At 41.2% G+C, this 22,493-nt stretch overlaps 1 protein-coding gene and 1 long non-coding RNA gene across 2 annotated transcripts in view; one reads left to right on the top strand and one right to left on the bottom strand.

Annotated features, from left to right (window-relative positions):
• Positions 1 to 8,917, bottom strand: part of LOC114458121 (uncharacterized) — a 141,419-nt gene extending 132,502 nt beyond the window's left edge. The window contains exons 1-2 of the long non-coding RNA XR_003672986.1: positions 8,857 to 8,917; positions 8,675 to 8,773 (exon numbers count right to left, since the gene is read on the bottom strand). This is a non-coding gene — a long non-coding RNA (uncharacterized LOC114458121). The remainder of the gene's footprint in view (positions 1 to 8,674; positions 8,774 to 8,856) is intronic.
• A 1,018-nt stretch (positions 8,918 to 9,935) lies between these two features.
• thbs1b (thrombospondin 1b) lies at positions 9,936 to 21,279 on the top strand. The gene is made up of 22 exons (XM_028439606.1): positions 9,936 to 10,022; positions 10,310 to 10,869; positions 11,051 to 11,126; positions 11,461 to 11,544; positions 11,628 to 11,737; positions 12,060 to 12,185; positions 13,797 to 13,893; positions 14,553 to 14,726; positions 14,867 to 15,043; positions 15,128 to 15,301; positions 15,432 to 15,559; positions 15,674 to 15,826; positions 15,944 to 16,162; positions 16,258 to 16,365; positions 16,472 to 16,631; positions 17,150 to 17,268; positions 18,173 to 18,407; positions 18,496 to 18,723; positions 18,830 to 19,101; positions 19,190 to 19,287; positions 19,378 to 19,517; positions 19,591 to 21,279. Exons 1-22 carry the CDS (start codon positions 9,959 to 9,961, stop codon positions 19,596 to 19,598), a joined length of 3,510 nt encoding a protein of 1,169 aa, XP_028295407.1. The 5' UTR covers positions 9,936 to 9,958; the 3' UTR covers positions 19,599 to 21,279.
• The last annotated feature ends 1,214 nt before the right edge of the window (positions 21,280 to 22,493 follow it).

Here is a 22,493-nt window from a genome sequence, read left to right as displayed (position 1 = left end):
AACACCGAGACCGGGCTTTTGAATGCAAAATTATTATTTTGCTAACTAGGTAAGACGAATGGTTTGCTTACTGTATTTTGGCATTCATCCAAGTCTCTCCCCGTCATTCTCCACACACGCAACTTCCTCCTCCTCCCGGACATGCCGAGTCTCACAGCTTGCCCCGTTTTTGATTGTTTTCTCTCACTATCACGACACTCTCAATAGTCCACTTAGTTCCACACATGCTCTGGTCGAGTGTGCCCTGCTGTAAGCTTCAGCATCAACTCTCTTAGCATAATTTTTTCTCTTGTAAACTCTTTTCCTCTCCCTCTGAGCTCTGCCCATCACGGTTGATCTCTCATCCAAAGGTGCGCTGCTGCCACCTACATGGCACCACTTGGTCACTACATCATGACACAAGTTAGATATTCACAGGAGAGCTTCGTCACACTGTCTCCTAGCAACCCCAGCCAAAAAACACAATTAATGTCTGTAGACATCTTTGACAGTCAACGTTACTACACCAAAAAACATCTTTAGACGTCTTTGGCAGTCAATGAGTTAAACGGAGTGGCAAATTTGGCAGCACCTAAAGTTAATCCTGTAGAAGAATAAAAGTTGTTAAAAAAAATGTTTTCAAATAATTACAAAACGATGGCTAAGTCCAGATCATATATCCCAAATGAACATAAATTTAATCCCAGCTTGGTGCAACCAACAACCTCAGTCACCCATTTAGAAGCAACCACTATCTTTCCGACAGTAATGACAGACCTAGCTGTAAGACAAATGAGGTGTGGTGCACATCCTTCAGTAAAACCATTACACCAGATGTAAAAAATCCAGTGATGTCAGGAAGGACAAGGTGCAAAGTGCCCGTACCTGCCAGCGGAGACCGCAGACACTCTCACAGATCAGTTATTTTAGACATTTGCACGACAGGCCAGGTCCTGATCCATACCTGTTCCATGTAACTGCTGGCAATCAACACAGTCATCTAATCGTGTGTCGCTTTTTCACTTTAGACGTGCAGGTCTAGACTAATCCTCCCCTATGTCAGTGTCATCTTTTTTCCCTCTTCATTTTCTTTTAGGGCAAAGTAAACCAACAGAGCAACTACGTGTAGTTTTAACTGTCCACATTATAAAAAGGCTGCAGTCTTTGCACAAAGTTCTTCTTAATTGGCTTTTGTAAAAACATTCTTAATGAGTTTACATTTTGTTTTCCCTGATGACGCAGAACCAGAAGGGCCTTTTGTTATGTGGTGTTAGCTAGGAGGCACTGACAGTGATCTCTCTGTGGTTGTCAGATTGATGAACATTGAAAGCATATGGGAAAAGGCTCCCTGAATATTTATATATTCTGCAGAGTATGTCAGGAATGTGTACGTGGCAGTCCACCTCTCCATGTATCCATTAGAAGCTGTCTGACAGTTGTTTATTGCTGCCTTAGCTCAGGTCACTGCACTTTGTGTTTGTTTGTCCAAAGGAATGTGTGTGTAAAGCCATAAAACATGGCCACTGTTTGAATTTCAACCCAAAATAATTAAGATGGTTTGAGGAAATTGGTTTTTAAATCACAAAACGTGAGCAGTTTGGGGTTTGTGAGTGTTGCTGAGTCTGGTTGCATGTATGTATGTACTCACCCACCAAACCATCTACCATTTATCCTGTTGAATGTCAGAAGGTGCTGCAGTGTCTCCATAACTCAAAATGGACTGATTGCTAAAACAAATTTCAAAGCATTGATATATATGTGCATGGTATATACATGGTGTGCATTTAACACAACCATAAAAACTAATGTTGTGCTGATACCGATACTAGTATCGGGAGGAGTCTCAATACGGTGCTAAAAGGCTGAATCGGTATTAACTATCAACACGCCAATAACGCCGATTTTTATCATCAAACTGTTCTTCAAACTACTTTCAATACCCAGTCAGCCAAACGGAAGAAGAAGCCGCCTAACACCAACGAAAAAGAACCCACCAAACACCAACAAAGAAAAATCCACCGTTACCTCGTCGGCGGTCCCCCCTTCCACATTTTGGACCTCCTCGTCCATGGTGTTGTCAATGACCTCCGAAAACCACTAACCCGTTGACTCCGGGCCTGGCCCTGCCATTATGACGTTTTGGTGATGTAATTACTTGAAATATGATTTGAAGTGTTTTATTTTGAAAAGTAACCGGATGTTTTAATGTTGAGTAAGTGCTTAACTTCCTGTTTCGCTATATTTGCTCTGCGCTGAGGACGGAGCAGATACGCACCGGTGAAACCCGGTGGTGAACGGTGGTTTAGTGGTTAGCATGTCCGCCCCACAGCAAGAAGGTCCTGGGTTCAAGCCCTGGGGTGGACTTGGGTCCTTTCTGTGTGGAGTTTGCATGTTCTCCCCGTGCTGCGTGGGTTTCCTCCGGGTCCTCCGGCTTCCTCCCACAATCCAAAAACATGACTGCAAGGTTGATTGGAGTCTCTAAATTGCCCACAGGAGTGAATGAGAGAGTGAATGGTTGTCTGTGTCTGTGTTGCCCTGTGATGGACTGGCGCCATGTCCAGGGTGTACCCCCGCCCAGCACCCTATGAGAGCCGGAGATTGGCACCGGCAGACCCCCGCGACCCTGTTAAACGCGAATAAGCGGGTATGAAAATGGATGGATAAAGTGAAACCCATCAGCTACGCTGGTGTGGTGGAGACGTAACGCAGCGGACCCGTATCCAGTGGAAATTGGGGGAAAGGAATGCGCCGCTGTCCAAGGGCACCTCCTCCTGCCTGACTACGGCCCGGTTCGAGACAGAAACCCCACTCTCGCCCTGGCCAACGCCCCGGGTTTCCAGCAGGTCCCCCTTCCTCCTCCACCCTAAATTGCTTCCTTGAGAGCCCACCATGTTGTCAGACTACTGCTACAAATAGGTGAAATGCAGAGGAAATAATTTCACTATGATATAATCAATAAAGTATATTATTATGGATGGAGAGTAATCCACATTTTCTCCTCCACTTTTATGTGTGATTGATTATTTTTCACCTGTCACAGTCTGATGAGGCAACGCAATGCGATCTGCCTTTCTATCATTTGTAATGTGCACTGTGCTACCATAATACCCTCTCCTGCGTGTCCACCTCAACATTTAATACGTCCACATCACATTGAGTGAAATTTGTTTTATTTGCTCGTTTTCCCCTTCGATCCACCGTGAAAATTTGTATTAGTGAATATTCATTTAGGGTCACCTGACCTTTTATGGGCACCAAATGGGCGGAGCAAGGTGTTTCTTCACATGCACCAACCTTCGAGTTGATTGTGATTTAAAAAACGTAAAAACAGGAGTGGGACGTACGTGCGCTCTCGTTTATAAATCGTAGAAAAAAGATTTGTAAGCACTTCCTGGTTTTTAGCGTACGCCACCTGAAGTATGCTTACTGAGGCGCACTTTTATAAATGAGGCCACAGGTAGGCAATAAAGAAAGTTATCCTGCATTTACTCTGTAAAACAGGAAAAAAAATACCAACACAAAAAGGATTAACCAGTAACAAACCAAGCCATGATAGCAATGATTTTTACATCCAAGTGAGTATGCAGCTCTTACAAATTGGAAGAAAAACAGGTCACATCTTTTTTTTCAAACACCGCACTATCCGCACGTATCGGTATAGGCCGATACTACGCAACTGGGTATCGGTATCGAGGCCAAAAAAGGGCATCGGAACAACACTAACAAAGTGCCAAAACACTGAAATAAAGGGATGGCTGTGGTTCATTTCAGCCAGTGGAATGATTTAAAAAATGACAAAATGTAAAGTAACTGATACCATTTACAACATGTGTCAGTCATAGAGCACCTGGTCTTTAATGTATGACGTCTAGGTGTGGGACAAACTGAGAAAATAGTGAAATGATTACATACCTCAAAATGTGATTGTGATTGTTATTAATCTTTGGTAAAATGTGCATCTTCTTTGTGTAATGTGTTGGACAACAGCAAAAGGAGCAATTTGATGGCATTATTTCATTCGTTCATATAGACACATTTACAAAATAAGTATACTACACAGAGTACTACTTTAAAACTGTTGGAGATAAAGACATGATGTAGGCCTTTCAGATCAATAAAACAAAGATTATTTGCTAGAAAAAAAAGATGTGGAAGATTGAAATTGCTGTCCAAAGTAAGAATGAAGTAAAAACACTTCTATGCATCCATCTATGGGACTCCACATCCCACAATGCAATGCACAAAACTTTTCTAATGTCAGTAAACTGAGTCTTTAAAGTGGAGATTAAAACAAACTTTCAAGCTTGAATTTCATTTCTGTACCTTTTTTCGATCAAATGATCTTCAAATGATTGATCTATGAGGCCTACACTTCTTCATCAGATGAAAACAATCTCCAGGGGCTTTAAAGACAACAAGCAGAAAGTTGTGGAGTGGCCGGTAAAATTCTTAATTCCGTAATTTAAATAATTATAGATTCCAGAGATTGAAAAAGCTTTAAACAGCTAATGTTAGACAGCATGGTTCACCAATGCGGTTCCCCTTGGCACCAGGTAGCCAGCATGGATCATGTGAAGTGCCTTCAGGAGCTCTAGTAAATCTGATTTACTTTCCAGGATTCAAACTCAAAAAGATAAATACATATAACAGATGTAGGTAGTTAAATACTGCTGCACGTGATAAAGTTTTAGTACTGAATTAACCATCTGTAAATGTACATTTTCACTGAAACAGTGTGACAAATGTTTTTAAGTGTTGCAGATTTGGTCTATGGTCAGTGGTATGTTGTAAATAACATGATATATAAAATATATTTCTAAAAATGACAAGTGGATTTTCATAAAATTAATATTGTTACATTTTACAAATGTTACATGTTATGCGATTAGTTAAATGTTGGCTTTTAGTTGCTAGTAAAATACGACGATGATAATTTTCTATGAAATGTATTGAAAATGAAACAACTGCATAAATTAGGAGAAACAAAGTGTTGCATCTTGAAACTGAAACAAATTTTCTACCTTATTACCTTACCCTTTAACTAAAGTGAAAGCATTTAAACAGTGCTTTTCTAACTGGTAGCCCTTCAGACTACAGTAACTATGAAGTAGGTGACAGTTTCAGAAAGGCTGGTGACCCCTGTTGAGTCCAAAACCTTCACTGTGCCACAGCAGGTTTACTAAAACTTAAGGAAAACAAACAATCTTTATAAGAAACATTTTTATAAACAAACATTTTTATAAGAATAACCAGTTGGCCTGCAGCTGTGAAGCTGCTGATGGTCAACACAGGATATTGCATTGTTTTGCCAAATGTGGGGAACACAGTAACGGCTCTTTGGAGGCAAAGATAATCTGCTGTTCTGCTCAGTGCAATTATAACAGATGATTCAGAACATCTTCCCTCCCAAACCCACAGAGCTCAGGAATGCAAATTACATTGTCCATGGACGCCCATGAAAAGAAGCTGGCACACCGTGACCTCCTAATAGGCTGAAGATGGAACTGGATCAAGACTACATTCCTAGACTCTATTAAATATTTGAAAATCACTAAGCAGCTGAGCCAGAAGCAACCAGCGCCTGTTCTCGTGCACATGCTCGAAAAAATGATGCTGGCCTGGTACTGATGGTGTTACGGGTGAACCGTCCAATCAAATAACGAGAATTTGTGGGAGTCAGAAGAAGGTCCAATGAAAGAAGTGCACAGGTTGTTTGAGTCTGCATCACTGCAGATACTAATTTAATTGGTGGGTGAGGGAGTCTGTCCGGGTGTTGCGTTCATTGTGCGTGAGGCAGGACTATTAGCAAATCCCACTGGGAGTGTGTGACCTCAAGCAGAATCTCACCAACTTCAGCTCAACACCTCAACACAGCTAATGTCTGATCCACTGAGTAAATCATGGCTCTGTGCGGCTGCCAACAGGAGAAATAAGAGGCTGCGCTGTTCGTGACCTCAAGCTGAAGCCAACTTGGGTTCTACAGTAGGACAATGATCCAGAACATACCAGCAAGTCTGCCTCTGAATGGCTGAAGAAAAACAAAATGAAGACTGTGGAGTGTCCAAGTAAAAGTCTTGACCTCAATCCTATTGAGATGTTGTGGCATGACCTTAAAAAGTTGGTTCATGCTCGAAAACTCTCCAATATGCCTGAATTACAACAACTGTGCAAAAATTAATGGGCCAAAAATCCTCCTCAGTTTTGAAAAATTATCTCATTGCAAGTTATTGCAAACGCTTGATTGCAGTAGTTGCTGCTAAGGGTGGCCCACATTATTAACTTTAGGGGGCAAACACTTTTTCCCACAGGGCCATGTAGCTTTGGGTTTTTTTCTTCCTCATTACATTTAAAAACTGCGTTTTGTGTTTACTTGTGTTATCTTTGACTAATGTTTAAATTTGTTTGGTTATCTGAACATTTCAGTGTGGAAAGCTTGCAAAAAGTAAGAATCAGGAAGGGGGCAAACACTTTTTCACACCACTGTATATTATGTCAGCTTCCTCACCAACATCCCAGTAACAGAATATCCTCTACAGGCTCAAACAAGCTACCTGGAGTCTTTCTGAAGCTTTCTGATCAAATACAGACTCACAGGCACCAGAGAAGTCAGCTCACCTGTGACCTCAGGACCCCTCAGGGCACAGATCCAAACCCACAGCTCCCATCCTGCTCCCTGCATCATCACACGCCTCAATGATGAACTCATCTACAACTTAATGGAAAGTGGGCTGAATTTCCCAGAGCATAGAAACAGATAAATGATGTGATCACTTCAATGTGAAAAGTTTACTACTTCCTTCTTAGTTTGCCGCCATTATTTACGAGTTTTTCCGTCCGCATCTGTGATTGCTTTACCTAAAAAAGTCATTACCACCACTAAGGAGGGAATATTCTCACCGGTGTTTATTTGCCTGTTAGCAGGATAACGTCAGAGGTACTTGAGGGATTTTGACAAAATTTTGAAAAATAGAGACCCCACAACATGCAGTCCCTCCAGGATTTCGCGGGATTTTTTTGTGATTGTTGCGGGCTCAAATGCCTGATTCCGCGCGCCATTTTTCCAAAAGTTGCGGTAAAAAGTTGCGATTTTTTTACAGCCCTAAAACATACTTTATTCACAATTAAGGTAATTGTTTCTACCAATTATAAATTTGACCAGACATGTTCTAGAAAAAATATGCTTTATTGTTGGAAAGCAAACACCGTCACAATTTTGCAAAACATGCAAACACATTTTTTTTTTTAACCTTATACACTGACCATACCCTGAATGCAAAAGGTGTAACAGCTTTCAATCAAAATGATCATCAGAAGTCCAAGTCAACAAACAATATTGAACTTAAGGAAGTGCATAACATGAACCTGTCATGAAGACATATTTCTTTAGGCGTAACAAAAAAAATACAAAGCATTAACAAACATACTGCATGTAATGATATTGTGTGCTTAATGTTTGTTCTCCCACATAGGGTTGTGCACTGGCTTGCATTCTCTTGACGTGCTTTGCAGAAGCAAAATGCTTGTCCATAGACGACTTCCGTTTGTAATCGATGGTAACTTTGCATTTTGAACAAAAAAGTTTACCTCCACTCTTATGAAGCAACGTTGGTACTGTTTGCACGGTCCTTAGCCGATATTTTTGTAAGCAAATGCAAGGTATTTCTATCGCACGACTCCACTGAATGCTTTCTCCCGGCACTGGTTGAAAACAGGATGTGACGTAGGCATTTTCTTCTTCGTAGGTTCCTTGTAGGCAGCGCAAAGCATAGACATAATATAAGTAGACGCACCGCTCTAGTGGGTGGCAGCAGTCGATGCGGCATCTACGTATACGTATACATGTCTATGGCGCAAAGCCCATAGTACAACCTCTGCTACTTCCGTAGCAACTACAAGCGCTAAAATGCCAAAAATAATGATAAGCGGCTGCATTTTTTATTTTTTTTCAACATAAGTTGCGGGAAAAATTGCACTAATTTTGCGGAGTTTGCTTGATTTTACATTAATAGTTGCGATCGCAACATCGTGAAATCCTGGAGGGACTGAACGTGGAATATTCCATTCAATTTTGCAAGAGATCCATATGAATATAATGATTATGGATCAGTTTGAAAAAATCAAAAAATCCCAACCCAGGGTTCTCACCAGCGCTGTTGAGCGTAGGGGACCCCTACGTTGTAATTTTGATCCCCTACAGAGTAATGTAGCACCTTACTGCGCGTTTTCAGCAGCATAGGGGGGATTTTTGTTTTTTTCAAATCGGTACCGTTGTAATAATTGTTGCACGCATGGACACAAAAGGGACTTCCAGATGTGCATGGGCTGTTTTAACTCCCTTTTTAATCCATAACAGTCCCAATATTATTGCTGGGTGCCATAATTGCTCATTTAAATTTGAAAAGCGCATCTTCGAATCGGTCTTTTGAATAAAATGTTATTTCTTGTCTGTACAGTGTCTCCGAGTATTTATCAGTGGAGGACCGATACCAAGCATGACTAACCCTCTAACTGAATTCATCAAGACCATCACCAATTCAACAAATACCTTTTGGCTTTAAAGTAAGGCAGTAACAAAGTTAGAACTTTTTTTTTTTTTTTTTTTTTTTAAATCAACAACTTTAGCTTTACTTCACTTAATTTGTCCTTCAGATATTTATACATTTCAAATATTATTATTTAAAATGTAATTTCTTACCAGTATCTTACAGTTTCTGGGTCTTTGCATCCTGAGGCCTCCTTCCACCACTGCACGTCACACAATGTCAACCAGTACTTGGAAAAACTGCATTGTGTTCTGGAAAACACGCACACACAAAACTTATATTGTATTGAAAATATTATGTGGATAAAACTGTAATAAACTACTTCTTATCTTACCGTGTCGTTTAAAACACGATGGGAAACTGGAGGTCGCGTGTGACATCAGGTGTGCAGCATTACCTCCTCACTGCCTCGTGCCTGTGGCAGCACAGTGGTGAACTCACGTCACCTCCTGGCGGTGAGAGATGGAACTGCAGCATCGAACTGGGATTCACTGTCTGTTACTCAAACCTAAGCATTTATTCTACACAGTTAACGGGTTGCTTTATCTGTAAAATAAGATTAAATTAAATTAAATTAAATGTAGGGTTAAATTAAGCGTATTTCTAATTTTTACCAAGGAACTCAATTATTTTAGATGAATAAACACATTATTCAATGTTTTTAGGTTTGATGGACTTATACACTTGCACAGAGATGAAATTGTAACAAATACATTCGGAAAGTTACCTATAATCTCTAATGAGGAGTGTATAATTACAATAAGAAACACTCTAATGTGTTTACATTTTTTTTTTTACATGTATATTTATTTCATTTTATAAAAAGTTTTTGTCGCGTGCCTGTGATGGAAACGTGAGAGAGGAGTGAGTGATAGATGAATGTTATGAGAGGAAACACTTGTCCATTAGGAATGCTCAAAAAAAAAAAAAAAAAAAAAAAAATTAAAATAAAAAAACACTGAAGTTCTCTCTCTCTCTCTCTCTCTCTCTCTCTCTCTCTCTCTCTCTCTCTCTCTCTCTCTCTCTCTCAGCTCGACCCTTGCTCTCCTCTCACTGTGATTGGACGAGGACACTTGCTCAGGAATGGCATCAAACTATTTAAATAGCACTTTTGTCCTCCTTCTGCTTAAAAAGGGAGTCTTTAGTGAGTGATACCAGAGGGCACAAGTTTCCTACTGAGGATTTATAATAACTTCTGGCTTGAGGATTATACTTGGATTTCTACATTTTTCAGAGGATTTATTACTTTGGAGCTCCTTTTTTTTTTTTTTTTTTTTTTTTGCTTTAGCAGGTGAGGCGGGTAAAATAATAATAATAATAATAATAATAATATGTGTCTTTATTTCTGCAATAATTTGTATATTAGGTGTGTTAAATGTGTTGCATGACTTTTTATGGGGTATTTTGTTGTCACAGGCAGCAGGTAGAGGTTTACCATGAAGCTGACAGGAATATTTCTGCTATTGATGCTTTGGACCTGCGATGGTGCGAGAGTCGCAGGTGAGTTTTGGTTGATTTATATATTGTTTTAAGATCGGGGGGGAAAAAAAAGATTAATTAAAAAAAAAAAAAAAAAAAAAAAAAAAAAACCTGAAATATTAGTGTTTAGTTTTGATGAGGTGATTTTTTTTTTTTTTTCAAGAGTGGAACAAATAATTAATTAATTAAAAAACAAAAATATTGTTGTGTTTATTTTTGATTAAACTGATTTTTATTATTATTATTAATAATATTATTATTAATTTCTCTTGGAAATAAAGTATTGACTCCTCATTGTTGTCCCTCAGAGAGTCGTGAGGACAACAGTGTGTTTGACCTGTTTGAGCTCATCCACGTCCCCAGTAAGAACCATGGGGTGACCCTGGTCAAAGGAGACGACCCCTACAGCCCAGCATATAAGATCCTGAACCCAGACCTGATTCCCCCGGTTCCAGAGAGTGCCTTCAGGGACCTGATCGACTCCATCCACGCAGAGAGGGGCTTTCTCCTCCTGCTCAACTTCAAGCAGTTCAAACGGACGAGGGGAAGCCTCCTGACCGTGGAGAAGAAGGACGGATCCGGACCCGTGTTTGAGATCGTCTCTAACGGCAAAGCGAACACCTTGGACATTGTCTTCTCCACTGAGAACAAGCAGCAGGTGGTCTCCATTGAAGATGCGGACCTGGCTACGGGTCACTGGAAGAACATCACCCTGTTCGTGCAGGAGGACCGTGCGCTGCTGTACACAGGATGCGAGGAGGTGAACACCGCAGAGCTGGATGCGCCGATCCACAGCATCCTGACGCAGGACAGTCCGCTCAGTGCCAAGCTCCGGATCGGAAAAGGAGCCGTGAAGGACAGGTTCATGGTGAGTGATTAGATATAGTTCATTTACTTTTGGACTTAGACCCCAGGCTCATGCGTAATTGTGCCAAAATGCGTAAAAACGCCTGATTTCCTCCAAAACATCGCATGCAAGTTAGAATGTCTGTCATTTCACAAACTATGGTTACTTACACAGTCGCTGTTACTTTTCCTCAAACTTACAGGGTGTGCTACAAAACGTGCGCTTTGTGTTTGGAACATCACTGGAAACCATCCTCCGTAACAAAGGATGCCAGAGCTGTGAGTAGACTCGACGTATATGCTATTTTTTTTAATTTTATTTATTTTAAATTTATTTATTTTTTTAGTGTTCAGTTTTGATAAAATCGTATAACCAAACTCAGTCTCGGCTAAATTATACAAACTGCACAAGTGCCACTTCCATGGTGGAAAAAACAAACAAACAAGCAGAGACATTTTATGTTGACAAAACAATGTTAGAAGTAAAATAAATGAAGTTAAGTCTAATCTACTTCCCCTCCCTGAAATAGAGTGGCATTTTTAGGGGCTAAATTTGAGTAGTAATAATCAGGAGAATGTTTGCTAAAAGAGTTTTAAATGCTTTGTTCACCAGCAACTACGACTGATACAATGCTCCTGAAGAACCTGAATGGTTCCTCTGCCATCAGAACAGAGTACACTGGACATAAGACCAAAGGTAAGCACAGCAACCTGCAGTGCCTCTTCAATAAATGATAATGGACGTGAAAATGTAACTGTCTTGCTCCTCTCATGGTGAAGACCTGCAGATGGTCTGTGGCTTCTCCTGTGAGGATCTGATTAGCATGTTTAAGGAGCTGAAGGGCCTGGGTGTCGTGGTCAAGGAGCTGTCCAACGAGCTGCGCCAACTGGTAAGAGTTAAAACCCTGTGCCTCTGTGTACCTTATTCCTTGAGATGCTACAGTCGTATAGTCAGAGGCACAAGATCCTGTTTATAGGTTTATATCCAGGGCTCTTGTTATGAGAAGCTTTAAGTGCATGTTGTTAATCTGTAGGTCTGTAACTTCATGCCTCTTTGGCAATAAAGAAAGCTGAGCCTTTTTTTGGATGTTATATATTGATCCCACAGAGAGTTGCACCCACAATAAAAAGTAGTGGCTCGTGGTGGAACCATAATAGGGAATAGTCAGCAGATAAGTTTTAATATACTGTGTCTGTTTTCTTTACTTCCAGACAGATGAAAACAAGCTGATCAAAAACCGCATTGGCATCCACAGCGGCGTCTGCATCCACAACGGCATCGTGCGTAAGAACAAAGATGAGTGGACGGTGGACGACTGCACTGAGTGCACTTGTCAGGTGAGGTCTGCCGTGAACTCTCTCTAATATCTGCTTTGTCTTAAGTGTTAAACAACACACACACACGGGACGGAGTTCTGTTACTCTCATACGCAAGGACAACAACAATCCACTGCGGTGAACACACTCTCAGACACACGTGACCAACCATTGACTGGTCTGGTCAATAATTAGACGTGTGTTGACTTGGCTTAAGGCCAACGCCTTTTCTGCTGTAATGACAGGCTCGTTGTCCGAGTTTCAACTTGAGTGTGGCCTTAAGGGACTTGTCCAGGCTTTAGGTAATCCATTGCATTTAATTATAAACAAGACAGACTCTGCCAAGAAAAACAAGGACACTCAGAAGGCGTCAAATATCCTCTTTGTCAGATAGTGGAAGTGATCTAGATCAGTGATCATGGTATCATGATCATTCACACTCCATCACCAGCACTCCCTAAGGAAGTGTAAGAAACACTTTATCATAGGGAGGATATAAAAGGAGAGGGCAGTGTGACACGCAGCTGAGGGGGAAGGGAACAGGGAAGAGGGAGTCAGGGTAGGAAATGGAAAAGCTTGGGAAAAGTGGATTGTTTTAAAGTGAGAGTGAGATATGATGTTATAGTTGTGCATATTGCCCTTATTGTATTGTGTAATCAGTTCAGCCAGTCTGGTGACAAGTGTGGAGAAATTGAAGTGGGTGACACAGCACCCATAGGTATAATGGTGGTGGCTGTGAACAGAGGGAAGGAGTGAGTGGTTATACCTAAAACTTGGTATTTGGCATCAACTTGTCTAAGGTTAAGCCCAGTACGAGCTTATCCCACAGCCCGAGGCCAGTGCATCCATAACCAATGTTTGTGCAAAAACCGCTTATGCAAACCCAAGTGTCGCCCCGGGCCCGAAGATGCAGCCAGACTGACAGAAACAACTGGAGCCAAGCTCTTCTCAATGCGGAGGAGGAAGCTTTCAATCCCTGATAATATAGATATATGTATGGACACCCCCATTTTTTGAAAAAGCATAATGAAATGCACAATCTGGATCAAATCTGGATGAAGCTTGGTGGGATAATTGAGGAACCAACTCGACATATGAGTCAAATTTCATAAAGATTGGTCAATTACAAACCAATTAATACTTTTTTAGAATTTAGCCAACGATTCTTTGTAACTTTCATTTCCTCTTACTCACCCTGAAAATGAACAGGTTTATTCAGGGTGGGTGGCAGGCTTGCTTTACCCATTTGGGACTCGGTGCCCAGTGTAGCTCTGTGGTGAATACCATGTTTATTATATGGATTTTGGCCTTGTTCCCACCCTCCCCTGACCCAAAGGATGGGCGTTTGTCTGCTGGGTTCTTTGCTGTGAGCCAAAACTCATAGTATTGTAAACGTCAATGCTGGTCTGAAAATTTAATGAGCTGTTTGCACAGATTTGGATGAGAATCATTTTGAGGCACGCACTAATTCACAAATGTTTACACAAGCATTATTTCGACATTAGGGAGAGGGTTTCATAATGTTTCCATAACCTTGAGAAAGTTGACCCACAACCAACTTTAAATCAGATTAACAGCTGCATGCTATAATCTGAGTGTAGTTTGAAACACAAATGTCGTCTCTGTTTACAGAACTCTGCTACCGTATGCCGAAAGATCTCCTGCCCACTGATTCCCTGTGCTAATGCTACTGTTCCCGATGGAGAGTGCTGCCCACGCTGTGGAACGCGTAAGCATTTAAATTGTACCACATCCTTCACCACATATAGAAAATATACCAAAGTAGAACCCTATAAATGTCTACATAAATGGCCTCTATAGACTCATAGGTTTACATCTCTTTAAACAGGTGTAGGATTAAAACATTGACCCTTTCTGTTTGCTTTATAAGATACAAACACACAAATATTTTTCCATATCTAAAAGTTTCTATAGGAGTGAAAAAATACTCATTTCAAAGATGGTTTACCTGCAAAAACATCCGAAGAAATGAAAGAGAGCCTTGTGATTAAACACTGGCACTTTGTGTTCACTCTCCCCCTTTAAATGGCCATGATTTGCCAAATAGGTTTCTAAAAAAAAATGGAAAATCGCTTTACTTTTCATCAAAGCCATCTTTCACAGGCGTGACATGTTCCTCAACGGCACACCAAAACACATTCATCCTGATCTCAGCCACTTGTTGAAATCATTAAACACCCTGCTCGATGTTTGCAAAGTGAATTTCCTCTCGAGGAAAAACATTAGCCAGTATGGCATCTCCAGCTTTACATTTAACAGTGTGTCTAAACTCAAGCTTTCCCTCCTCATTTAGTCTGTGTGTTTGTGAGCAGGAGCTGCCTCACAGGAATAACTCTTTTATTGTCTCGGCCTTTGCCTCCTGCACAGCGAGCGACTATGCAGAGGACGGCTGGTCCCCATGGTCTGAATGGACCCATTGTTCCGTGTCATGTGGGCGGGGCATCCAGCAGCGCGGCCGCTCCTGCGACCGTATCAATAACAACTGCGAGGGCACCTCTGTGCAGACCCGCGACTGCTACCTGCAGGAGTGTGACAAGCGCTGTGAGTTCACACATCACATCCACCATGCACAATCAGCGACACGTAAAGTACCTTTAAGGTGCCGTGTATTATTATGATAATGTGATGCAAAGGATCAAGCCTTTGGTTTCTGAACTCTGACCTTTCCCGTTGGCGCTCAGTCAAGCAAGATGGCAGCTGGAGCCACTGGTCACCCTGGTCATCCTGTTCAGTCACCTGTGGAGCTGGTGTCATCACCCGTATCCGCCTCTGCAACTCCCCAACCCCCCAGCTCGGTGGCAAAGAATGTGAAGGAGAAGGTCGCCAAACTGATAAATGTCAGATGTCTCCTTGTCCCAGTAAGTTTCTCTCTCTAAAACACCACAGTAACTATTTTTACAGAACAAGGTAAGCATTTTTCCTCTTCTTTTTGTTTTTGTCAGTCAATGGCGACTGGGGACCCTGGTCGCCATGGGATACATGCAGTGTCACCTGTGGAGGTGGTGCCCAGACTCGTAAACGGCTCTGTAACAATCCTGGACCAAAATTTGGTGGTAAGGAATGTGTTGGCAATGCCAAAGACTCGCAGATGTGCAACAAGAAAGCCTGCCCTATTGGTGAGTCACTGCAGTCATGTACAGATCTGTTTTCAAAATGAATTATCTCTATAAACTTGAATCTCTCATTACAAAGAGATCCGAGCTGAATGCACTAAAGAAGATAATGAGAAAGGAATATTGTTTACAGATGGATGTTTGTCTAACCCCTGCTTCGCTGGAGCAACGTGCACCAGTTTCCCGGATGGTTCCTGGAAATGTGGGAAGTGCCCGACCGGATACTCCGGTAATGGAATCAAATGCAAAGATGTTGATGAGGTAAAGTTATCTTTTTTCAGGACAATTACATGATAACAAGCACATATTGACGCCGACTTTTGGTTCAACCTCCTTAATGGTGACATTTATGGCCCTTTCTTATTCTGAAAACAGTGCAAGGAGGTCCCAGATGCTTGCTTTCAGTTTAACGGTGTGCACCGTTGCGAGAACACAGATCCTGGCTACAACTGTTTGCCATGCCCCACCCGCTACTCAGGACCTCAGCCGTTCGGTCGAGGCGTGGAGCAGGCAGCTGCTAACAAACAGGCAAGCATAGTCTTGTTTTTTGTTTTGATTTTTAAGAGAGGCAACACAATTAAAACATTCAGAAAATGGTTTAGATTAATTCATATTTCTTATCATTTATTCCACATGAATGAACAGGTGTGCACACCTCGCAATCCCTGCTTCGATGGAAGCCATGACTGCAATAAAAATGCCCGTTGCAACTACCTCGGGCAATTTGCTGATCCCATGTATCGCTGTGAGTGCAAGCCGGGCTATGCTGGGAATGGTCACATCTGTGGAGAAGACACTGATCTGGATGGGTGGCCCAATGCTGACTTAGTCTGTGTGGCGAACGCCACCTATCACTGCAAAAAGGTGCCACATTGACACTCTTACCATATTTCTATAAAGGTATAAAGCATCATTTTTATGAAGGTTCAAGTGTCTGACTCTGTTGTTTATATGTGCAGGACAACTGCCCCAACCTCCCCAATTCAGGACAGGAAGACTATGATAAAGATGGCATTGGGGATGCTTGTGACAATGATGATGACAATGATGGCATTCCTGATGATAGGGTGAGTAAGAATATGTGAGAACTCCTCCTCTCATCATTATTGACCAAACCCTGTGCCAGAGCTCACTCTTACCATCGTCATCATCATCTCTTTCTTCCCAAAATAGGACAACTGCCCATTCGTGTTCAATCCCAGGCAGTACGACTACGATCGCGATGACGTAGGTGACCGCTGTGACAACTGCCCTTACAACAGCAACCCAGATCAGATAGACACGGACAGCAATGGAGAGGGAGATGCCTGTTCTGTGGATATCGATGGAGATGGTAGACACCGATTTAAAAAAAATAATGCTTTAAGAAAATGTCATGGTTTTGCATGCCAAGATTGCAGAAATTGTTTGTATCAGTTTCATGATAATATTACATCAGAGGGAATAATGCAAAACCCACAAAACCAAAACATTTCCTGGGTTTGCAAATCTTTAGAATGTTGTTCTATCAAGCAATAATATGAGCAATACTCCCCTCTGCCAAAAGAATAGAACCAGATTTTTTTTTGTATTTTAATCGTCTTCAGAATTTGCAAAAAAAAAATAACAAAACAAGAGTTACTATATATTCTATAATCATCTTATGATCTATAATCTCAAATCTTAATTTGTCATAAGCATATGCACTGAGAGTCTTCCTTGTACTAAATATGTGTCAAATATTATACAAACAAACTTTTTCCTTTGTTTATATTTAAGTGAATATCTAACCTCCTTTCTTGTTTGGTTTAGGTTTAATCTTGCTCATAATGTCATCAGTCAACATTTGATCTACCTTTTTGTTCCCACCAGGTATTTTGAATGAGAAGGACAACTGTCCATACGTCTACAATGTTGACCAGAGGGACACAGATCTGGACGGTGTTGGAGACATGTGTGATAACTGCCCTCTGGAACATAATCCCGATCAGGTGTGTGGACCCACACCAACATACACACACAAGCACACATACACAACACCCTACCCCATTTCCTTCCACCTCAACCAGCAACAATAATCCACATTCATCGACAGCCTTTCTCTATTTCTCAGCAGATATCTCCCTTTCAATTGAGTCTCAGTGATTAGCCCTGTGTGGCTGTCTAAGCTTTATCACACCGTGTAAAGGCAGAGCAAATCCTGTATGCAGCTCAAGGGCACATCAGTTCAATAGGGCGTGGTAGGGGGCTCTGGGTCTTTTCAATGGCCCATTGACGTTAGCTGGCTAATGTGAGCTCAGAAGCTCGAGGCTGGATATTACTGAGGAATGGCACGACACAGGCTCACTCCGTCCACCTGCGCCATGCTACACTGAGATATAGGAATGTGTTGAACAACGGGAATCAAGGGAAGGTTTGAAAAAGAAGGGGTGCATCCAAGTCTGAACTGATGTGGCTTTGTAAAGAGTGAATTGCACTCAGCATTTGGAAGTCTGGGCAAACTTGTCCAGACACGGATAGAGCAACGTTATCAACACAAAGAAAACCAATGGCTACAAAAATCCCCCCTTGAAATCTTACTCGATTTTTTTTTAATCATATTTGTGCTCTGGGCCTCTTTTTGGTTCCACATTCTTTGTCTCAACCAGCAGAGAAGATAGAGCTTGAAATTCTTTCTCACTAGTTATCAAACAGGAGGAAATTGAGCAATACTTGATCATAGTTCAACTGAGTTTGGCAGCTGAACAAATGTTTAAAGCCCAGAAGCGTAAATTATTAAATCTTCAACAGATCTAAAAGCATAACTGACAAAGCCTAAATTGTCCCAACAGATACGTCTGTATGAGACACTTGAAAACATTGTTCTTGCAGCAACTTGTATTTCACTCATTGCAGCTTGATTCAGACGATGACCGTGTGGGAGATAAGTGTGACAGCAACCAGGACATTGATGAAGACGGACACCAAAACAACCTGGACAACTGCCCGTACATCCCTAACGCCAACCAGGCTGACCATGACAAGGACAGCAAGGGAGACGCTTGTGACCATGATGATGACAATGACGGCATTCCAGATGATAAGGATAACTGTAGATTGGCTTTCAATCCTGATCAGTTGGACTCTGATGGTGAGCCAGAAATGACATTCACAAAGTTTTTCTAAAATTCTCTGCAAAGGATTATGAATGCTGATCACATATCATCCAACACTTTCAGGGGACGGTCGTGGCGATGCCTGCAAAGATGATTTTGATCAGGATCAGGTGCCTGACATCTACGATGTGTGTCCTGAAAACTATGATATTAGTGAGACGGACTTCCGTAAGTTCCAGATGGTTCCTTTGGATCCAAAAGGCACCTCCCAGATTGATCCAAACTGGGTTGTCCGCCATCAAGGCAAAGAACTGGTCCAGACTGTCAACTGCGACCCTGGCATTGCTGTTGGTAAATAAAAAAGATTACTTTTATTGAGTGCTACAGATTTGTGTTGAGCTTGTTATTAACATTTTTTCAAAGCACTTTTAATAAAAAGTTATTTTCTCATTCTCAGGCTACCATGAGTTCAATTCAGTGGACTTCAGCGGCACTTTCTTCATCAACACTGAACGGGATGATGACTATGCAGGCTTTGTGTTTGGCTACCAGTCCAGTTCCAGGTTCTATGTGGTGATGTGGAAGCAGATCACACAAACCTATTGGTCCAATAAACCAACGAAAGCCCAGGGCTACTCTGGGCTGTCCATCAAAGTGGTGAACTCCACCACTGGCCCAGGAGAGCACCTTCGAAATGCCCTTTGGCACACAGGCAACACTGCAGGACAGGTAGGATGGATCTCTGTGTCTCAGTGAGTAATGTTTCATTTGAACCACTACATTAGATGAACCCATTGCATTTGTTTTTGCCATTTAGGTTCGCACCCTGTGGCACGACCCTAAGAATGTAGGATGGAAAGATTTTACCGCCTACAGGTGGCATTTGATCCACAGGCCAAGAACTGGACTCATTAGGTGGGCAGAAAATCCATATAGGCCTTTCCTTTCTCATGAATTTACCCTCTAGCCATAAGTAATCACCTTTCCTTCTTCTTTTCTGCACAGAGTTGTGATGTATGAGGGTAAGAAGATAATGGCAGACTCTGGTACCATCTATGACAAGACATATGCAGGTGGCAGGCTAGGACTTTTTGTCTTCTCTCAAGAGATGGTATACTTCTCAGACCTCAAGTATGAATGCAGAGGTAAGTCCCTCTCAAAAGTCATCTAACTCTGCTCAAAATTGGATCTAAAGGTAATGTCTTTTTTTTTTAACAGATGCATAATGCAAGACATTGGAGGCTCTGAGGAACGCACCTTTTGTATAAAGTATGAACTTATATAGTCTTTTGCAAAGTCCAGGGACCGATTTAGCTTTTTGAATTTTCTGTGGCACGCACACACATAGAGCAGAGGGCCAATAGTCAGCCTCAAGGTGACTGGAAGCAATAACCGACTGAAGACTAAATCAGGAAAACAAACAGCCTTTACATCCGCCACAGAAAAGAAGAGCTGAGACACAAAACGGCCTGTTAGCTTCACCTGCAGGACACACTATTTCTATACCAGCTCAGCTAGCCTTCCCGCTTTCAAAGGCCTCATTCCTACAAGGGGTAACGACCAAGCACTTCAAATTCTTCCAGTCTCTTTTTTGTTTTCCTATTTCTGTTGTTTGTAAATGATGGATTTAGGCCTGTGTCTCTCAGCCTTACCTTCTGGATGGACATTCCAAAGACAAAACTGAGTCTGGCCTTTCCTTTAATGGTACCAGTCAGGAAATGGATTCTGGTAGTTTTAAAGGACCAAGGATGACAACAAAGAAATTTCTTTCTAGTATTTGTTGCTAAAGATCATGAAAGCAGCTGGTAGAAAAAACGCAACAGGGAATGACATATTATGGATGTTTCTCTTCATGCAAGTAGGATGTGTTGAGTATCAAAGTGATGTCACCAGCTGACCAAAGAATCTCTATCGAGAAAGATTGTAAGAACTTAACTTCAACAACTTTTTAAATTAGGAGAAATTTGAAGTGTTCCAATATCAAAACAAATAGTAAATATTGGCCTTAAAAGAAGTTTCTCCTTAGATTTCACTGAGAAATATTGTAAATACATGTAATTTAATAATACTTGCCTACAGTGTAGGCAGTAAACTAAATTTTAATAATTTGAAAAAGTTTGTTTCTTTTTCTTTTTATGGTTTAAGTCTTGATCACAGTAAAAAGTGGCCCAAAAGAAGTTGTCAGATGTTTGACTGTTCTCCCGCCTTACAAAGTGAGTTCTGAATGCTTCATGTTGGGTCAACATTTGGAAATAAAATGTGACGGTTGTGCCTTTTTCTTAAGAGAGATGAAAAGCAAAGAATATCTTTGATGTACAAATATTACCTCAATGCTGTTGTATGATCTGAATCAACAAGGAAACCCACCTTATTTCATATTAAAATGATGGACATGTTAGTGCTGCTGTAGCATGAGCTGTACATAATGTGACCTTTCACATGTTTAAAGCAAACGCAGCCGAGCTCTCGTTCTTACAATCTCCAGTTAAACAGGAGGTTTTTTTTTTTTTTTATAACTTCGCTTTTTTGTGTAATTCAGTTTTTAACAGATAAATTATTGCCCTGTTTGTATTTGTGTAGCTGCGCGTGTGTGTGTTTGTGAAAGTGTGTGTGTGTAGATAATTGCTATTTAAATAATTTATCAGGACCTGTTGCCTGACCAAAGGCCACATGTCCGTCTGTATAAATGGTTTGCACACTGACGTGAGGATGTTTTGTTCTTTATCATTTGTACTTTTGTTTTTCTTTCTTTTTGGTCATTGTGTGTATTTGTATCACCAACATTTTGTATGATTAGTTTTGCTGGTTTGTAAAGATTTTCTTAGTTGTACAAAGCAAAATGCTGTTTTTATTGATAGCGACTATTTTGTTGCATACTTTAAGACAATAAATAGTTGTTCCAACTTTCATTGTTGTGCAGATTATTTCTTTGACCTACTTTTTGACTTTCTATCCATCCATACACCCATCCCCCTATAGCAGAGATGGACAATTATTATCACAGTGGGGGCCACAAAAATGGAATTGTCTCATCCAAAGGCCACACTAACAACATTCAGAATAATGATCAATTTGAGCATTAATACAGCAAAGAACCACAAGTTTTTTGTATCTTTGGAGTAACTTTGTGTGATTTTCTTGTCGTTTCATGTTTTGGAGTGTTTTTGTTGTCCTATTGTGTATCTTTCTGTTATTTTGTGTGTGTACTTTTGGGGCCATGCGTGGCTCCCTGGGTGGTCCCATTCCCATTCTGCATACGTCTAATTTAGTATTAGCATTGTAATTCAGTCAAGAATTTCAGAATATTATTTAAGAACTCAAAATGAACTCAAATAAATCAATACCAGTAAAGGACCCCCCATAAAGACTAGTCAGTTTTTCTGCATCATTACAGGGCTATCTACTGACATTATTCATTTAGAAACTCCTGCCTGCATTCTACAGGATAAAAAAAACTTCACAATCCAGATTCAATCTTGTCAACTGTAGACTGCAATTTCCACCTCTTATATATTGGCCCACTTCCCTTCAGGCTTTGGTATGCTTGTACCTTCAGGCCTCGCTCTGCACAGAAGCAAACATCATGTCTGTGATGAAGGCCACATGTGGAATGTTACACGGACATCTACCCCTGGACTTGATCTGTGAGACCTTTCTGCCGCCTGCAAATATTGAGCAGAGACAAAAGTTGACATTGACCGACTGGAGGAAGACAGCCAGCACAATAACCCACTGGAGAATAAAGTACAGCTCGTCTATCACTGGGGTTTGTTTGAATACCATTCCATACCTGTCAAGTATCCCGTTTTGGCCGGGAAAGTCCTGTATTTTATCCCTCTTTCCCACCATCATCATATATTAGTATTTTCCTGTAAATATCCCGTATTTTAATGTAATAATAGTTAAGAGATGCTTTACTGAACTGAACGCTGTCACTAGCCTCGTGAGAACTGCCACCTGAAATGGCCTGGGTGGCAGTTCTTGCGAGATTAGTGCTCACAGCGGCAACAAACCCGGAAAGTTTACCTTCCTAAAGAGCATCAGGATGGGACACAGTTACACGTTCTGTAAGATTAATAACTGAGATTTTAACATCTACCACAGCGGAAGGAACGACGTAA

This window comes from Gouania willdenowi, chromosome 24 (genome assembly GCF_900634775.1).
Source record: "Gouania willdenowi chromosome 24, fGouWil2.1, whole genome shotgun sequence".
Classification (NCBI taxonomy): Eukaryota; Metazoa; Chordata; class Actinopteri; order Blenniiformes; family Gobiesocidae; genus Gouania; species Gouania willdenowi.
Note: the sequence above shows the minus strand (reverse complement) of the source record. Positions and strands in the feature narration are given on the sequence as shown.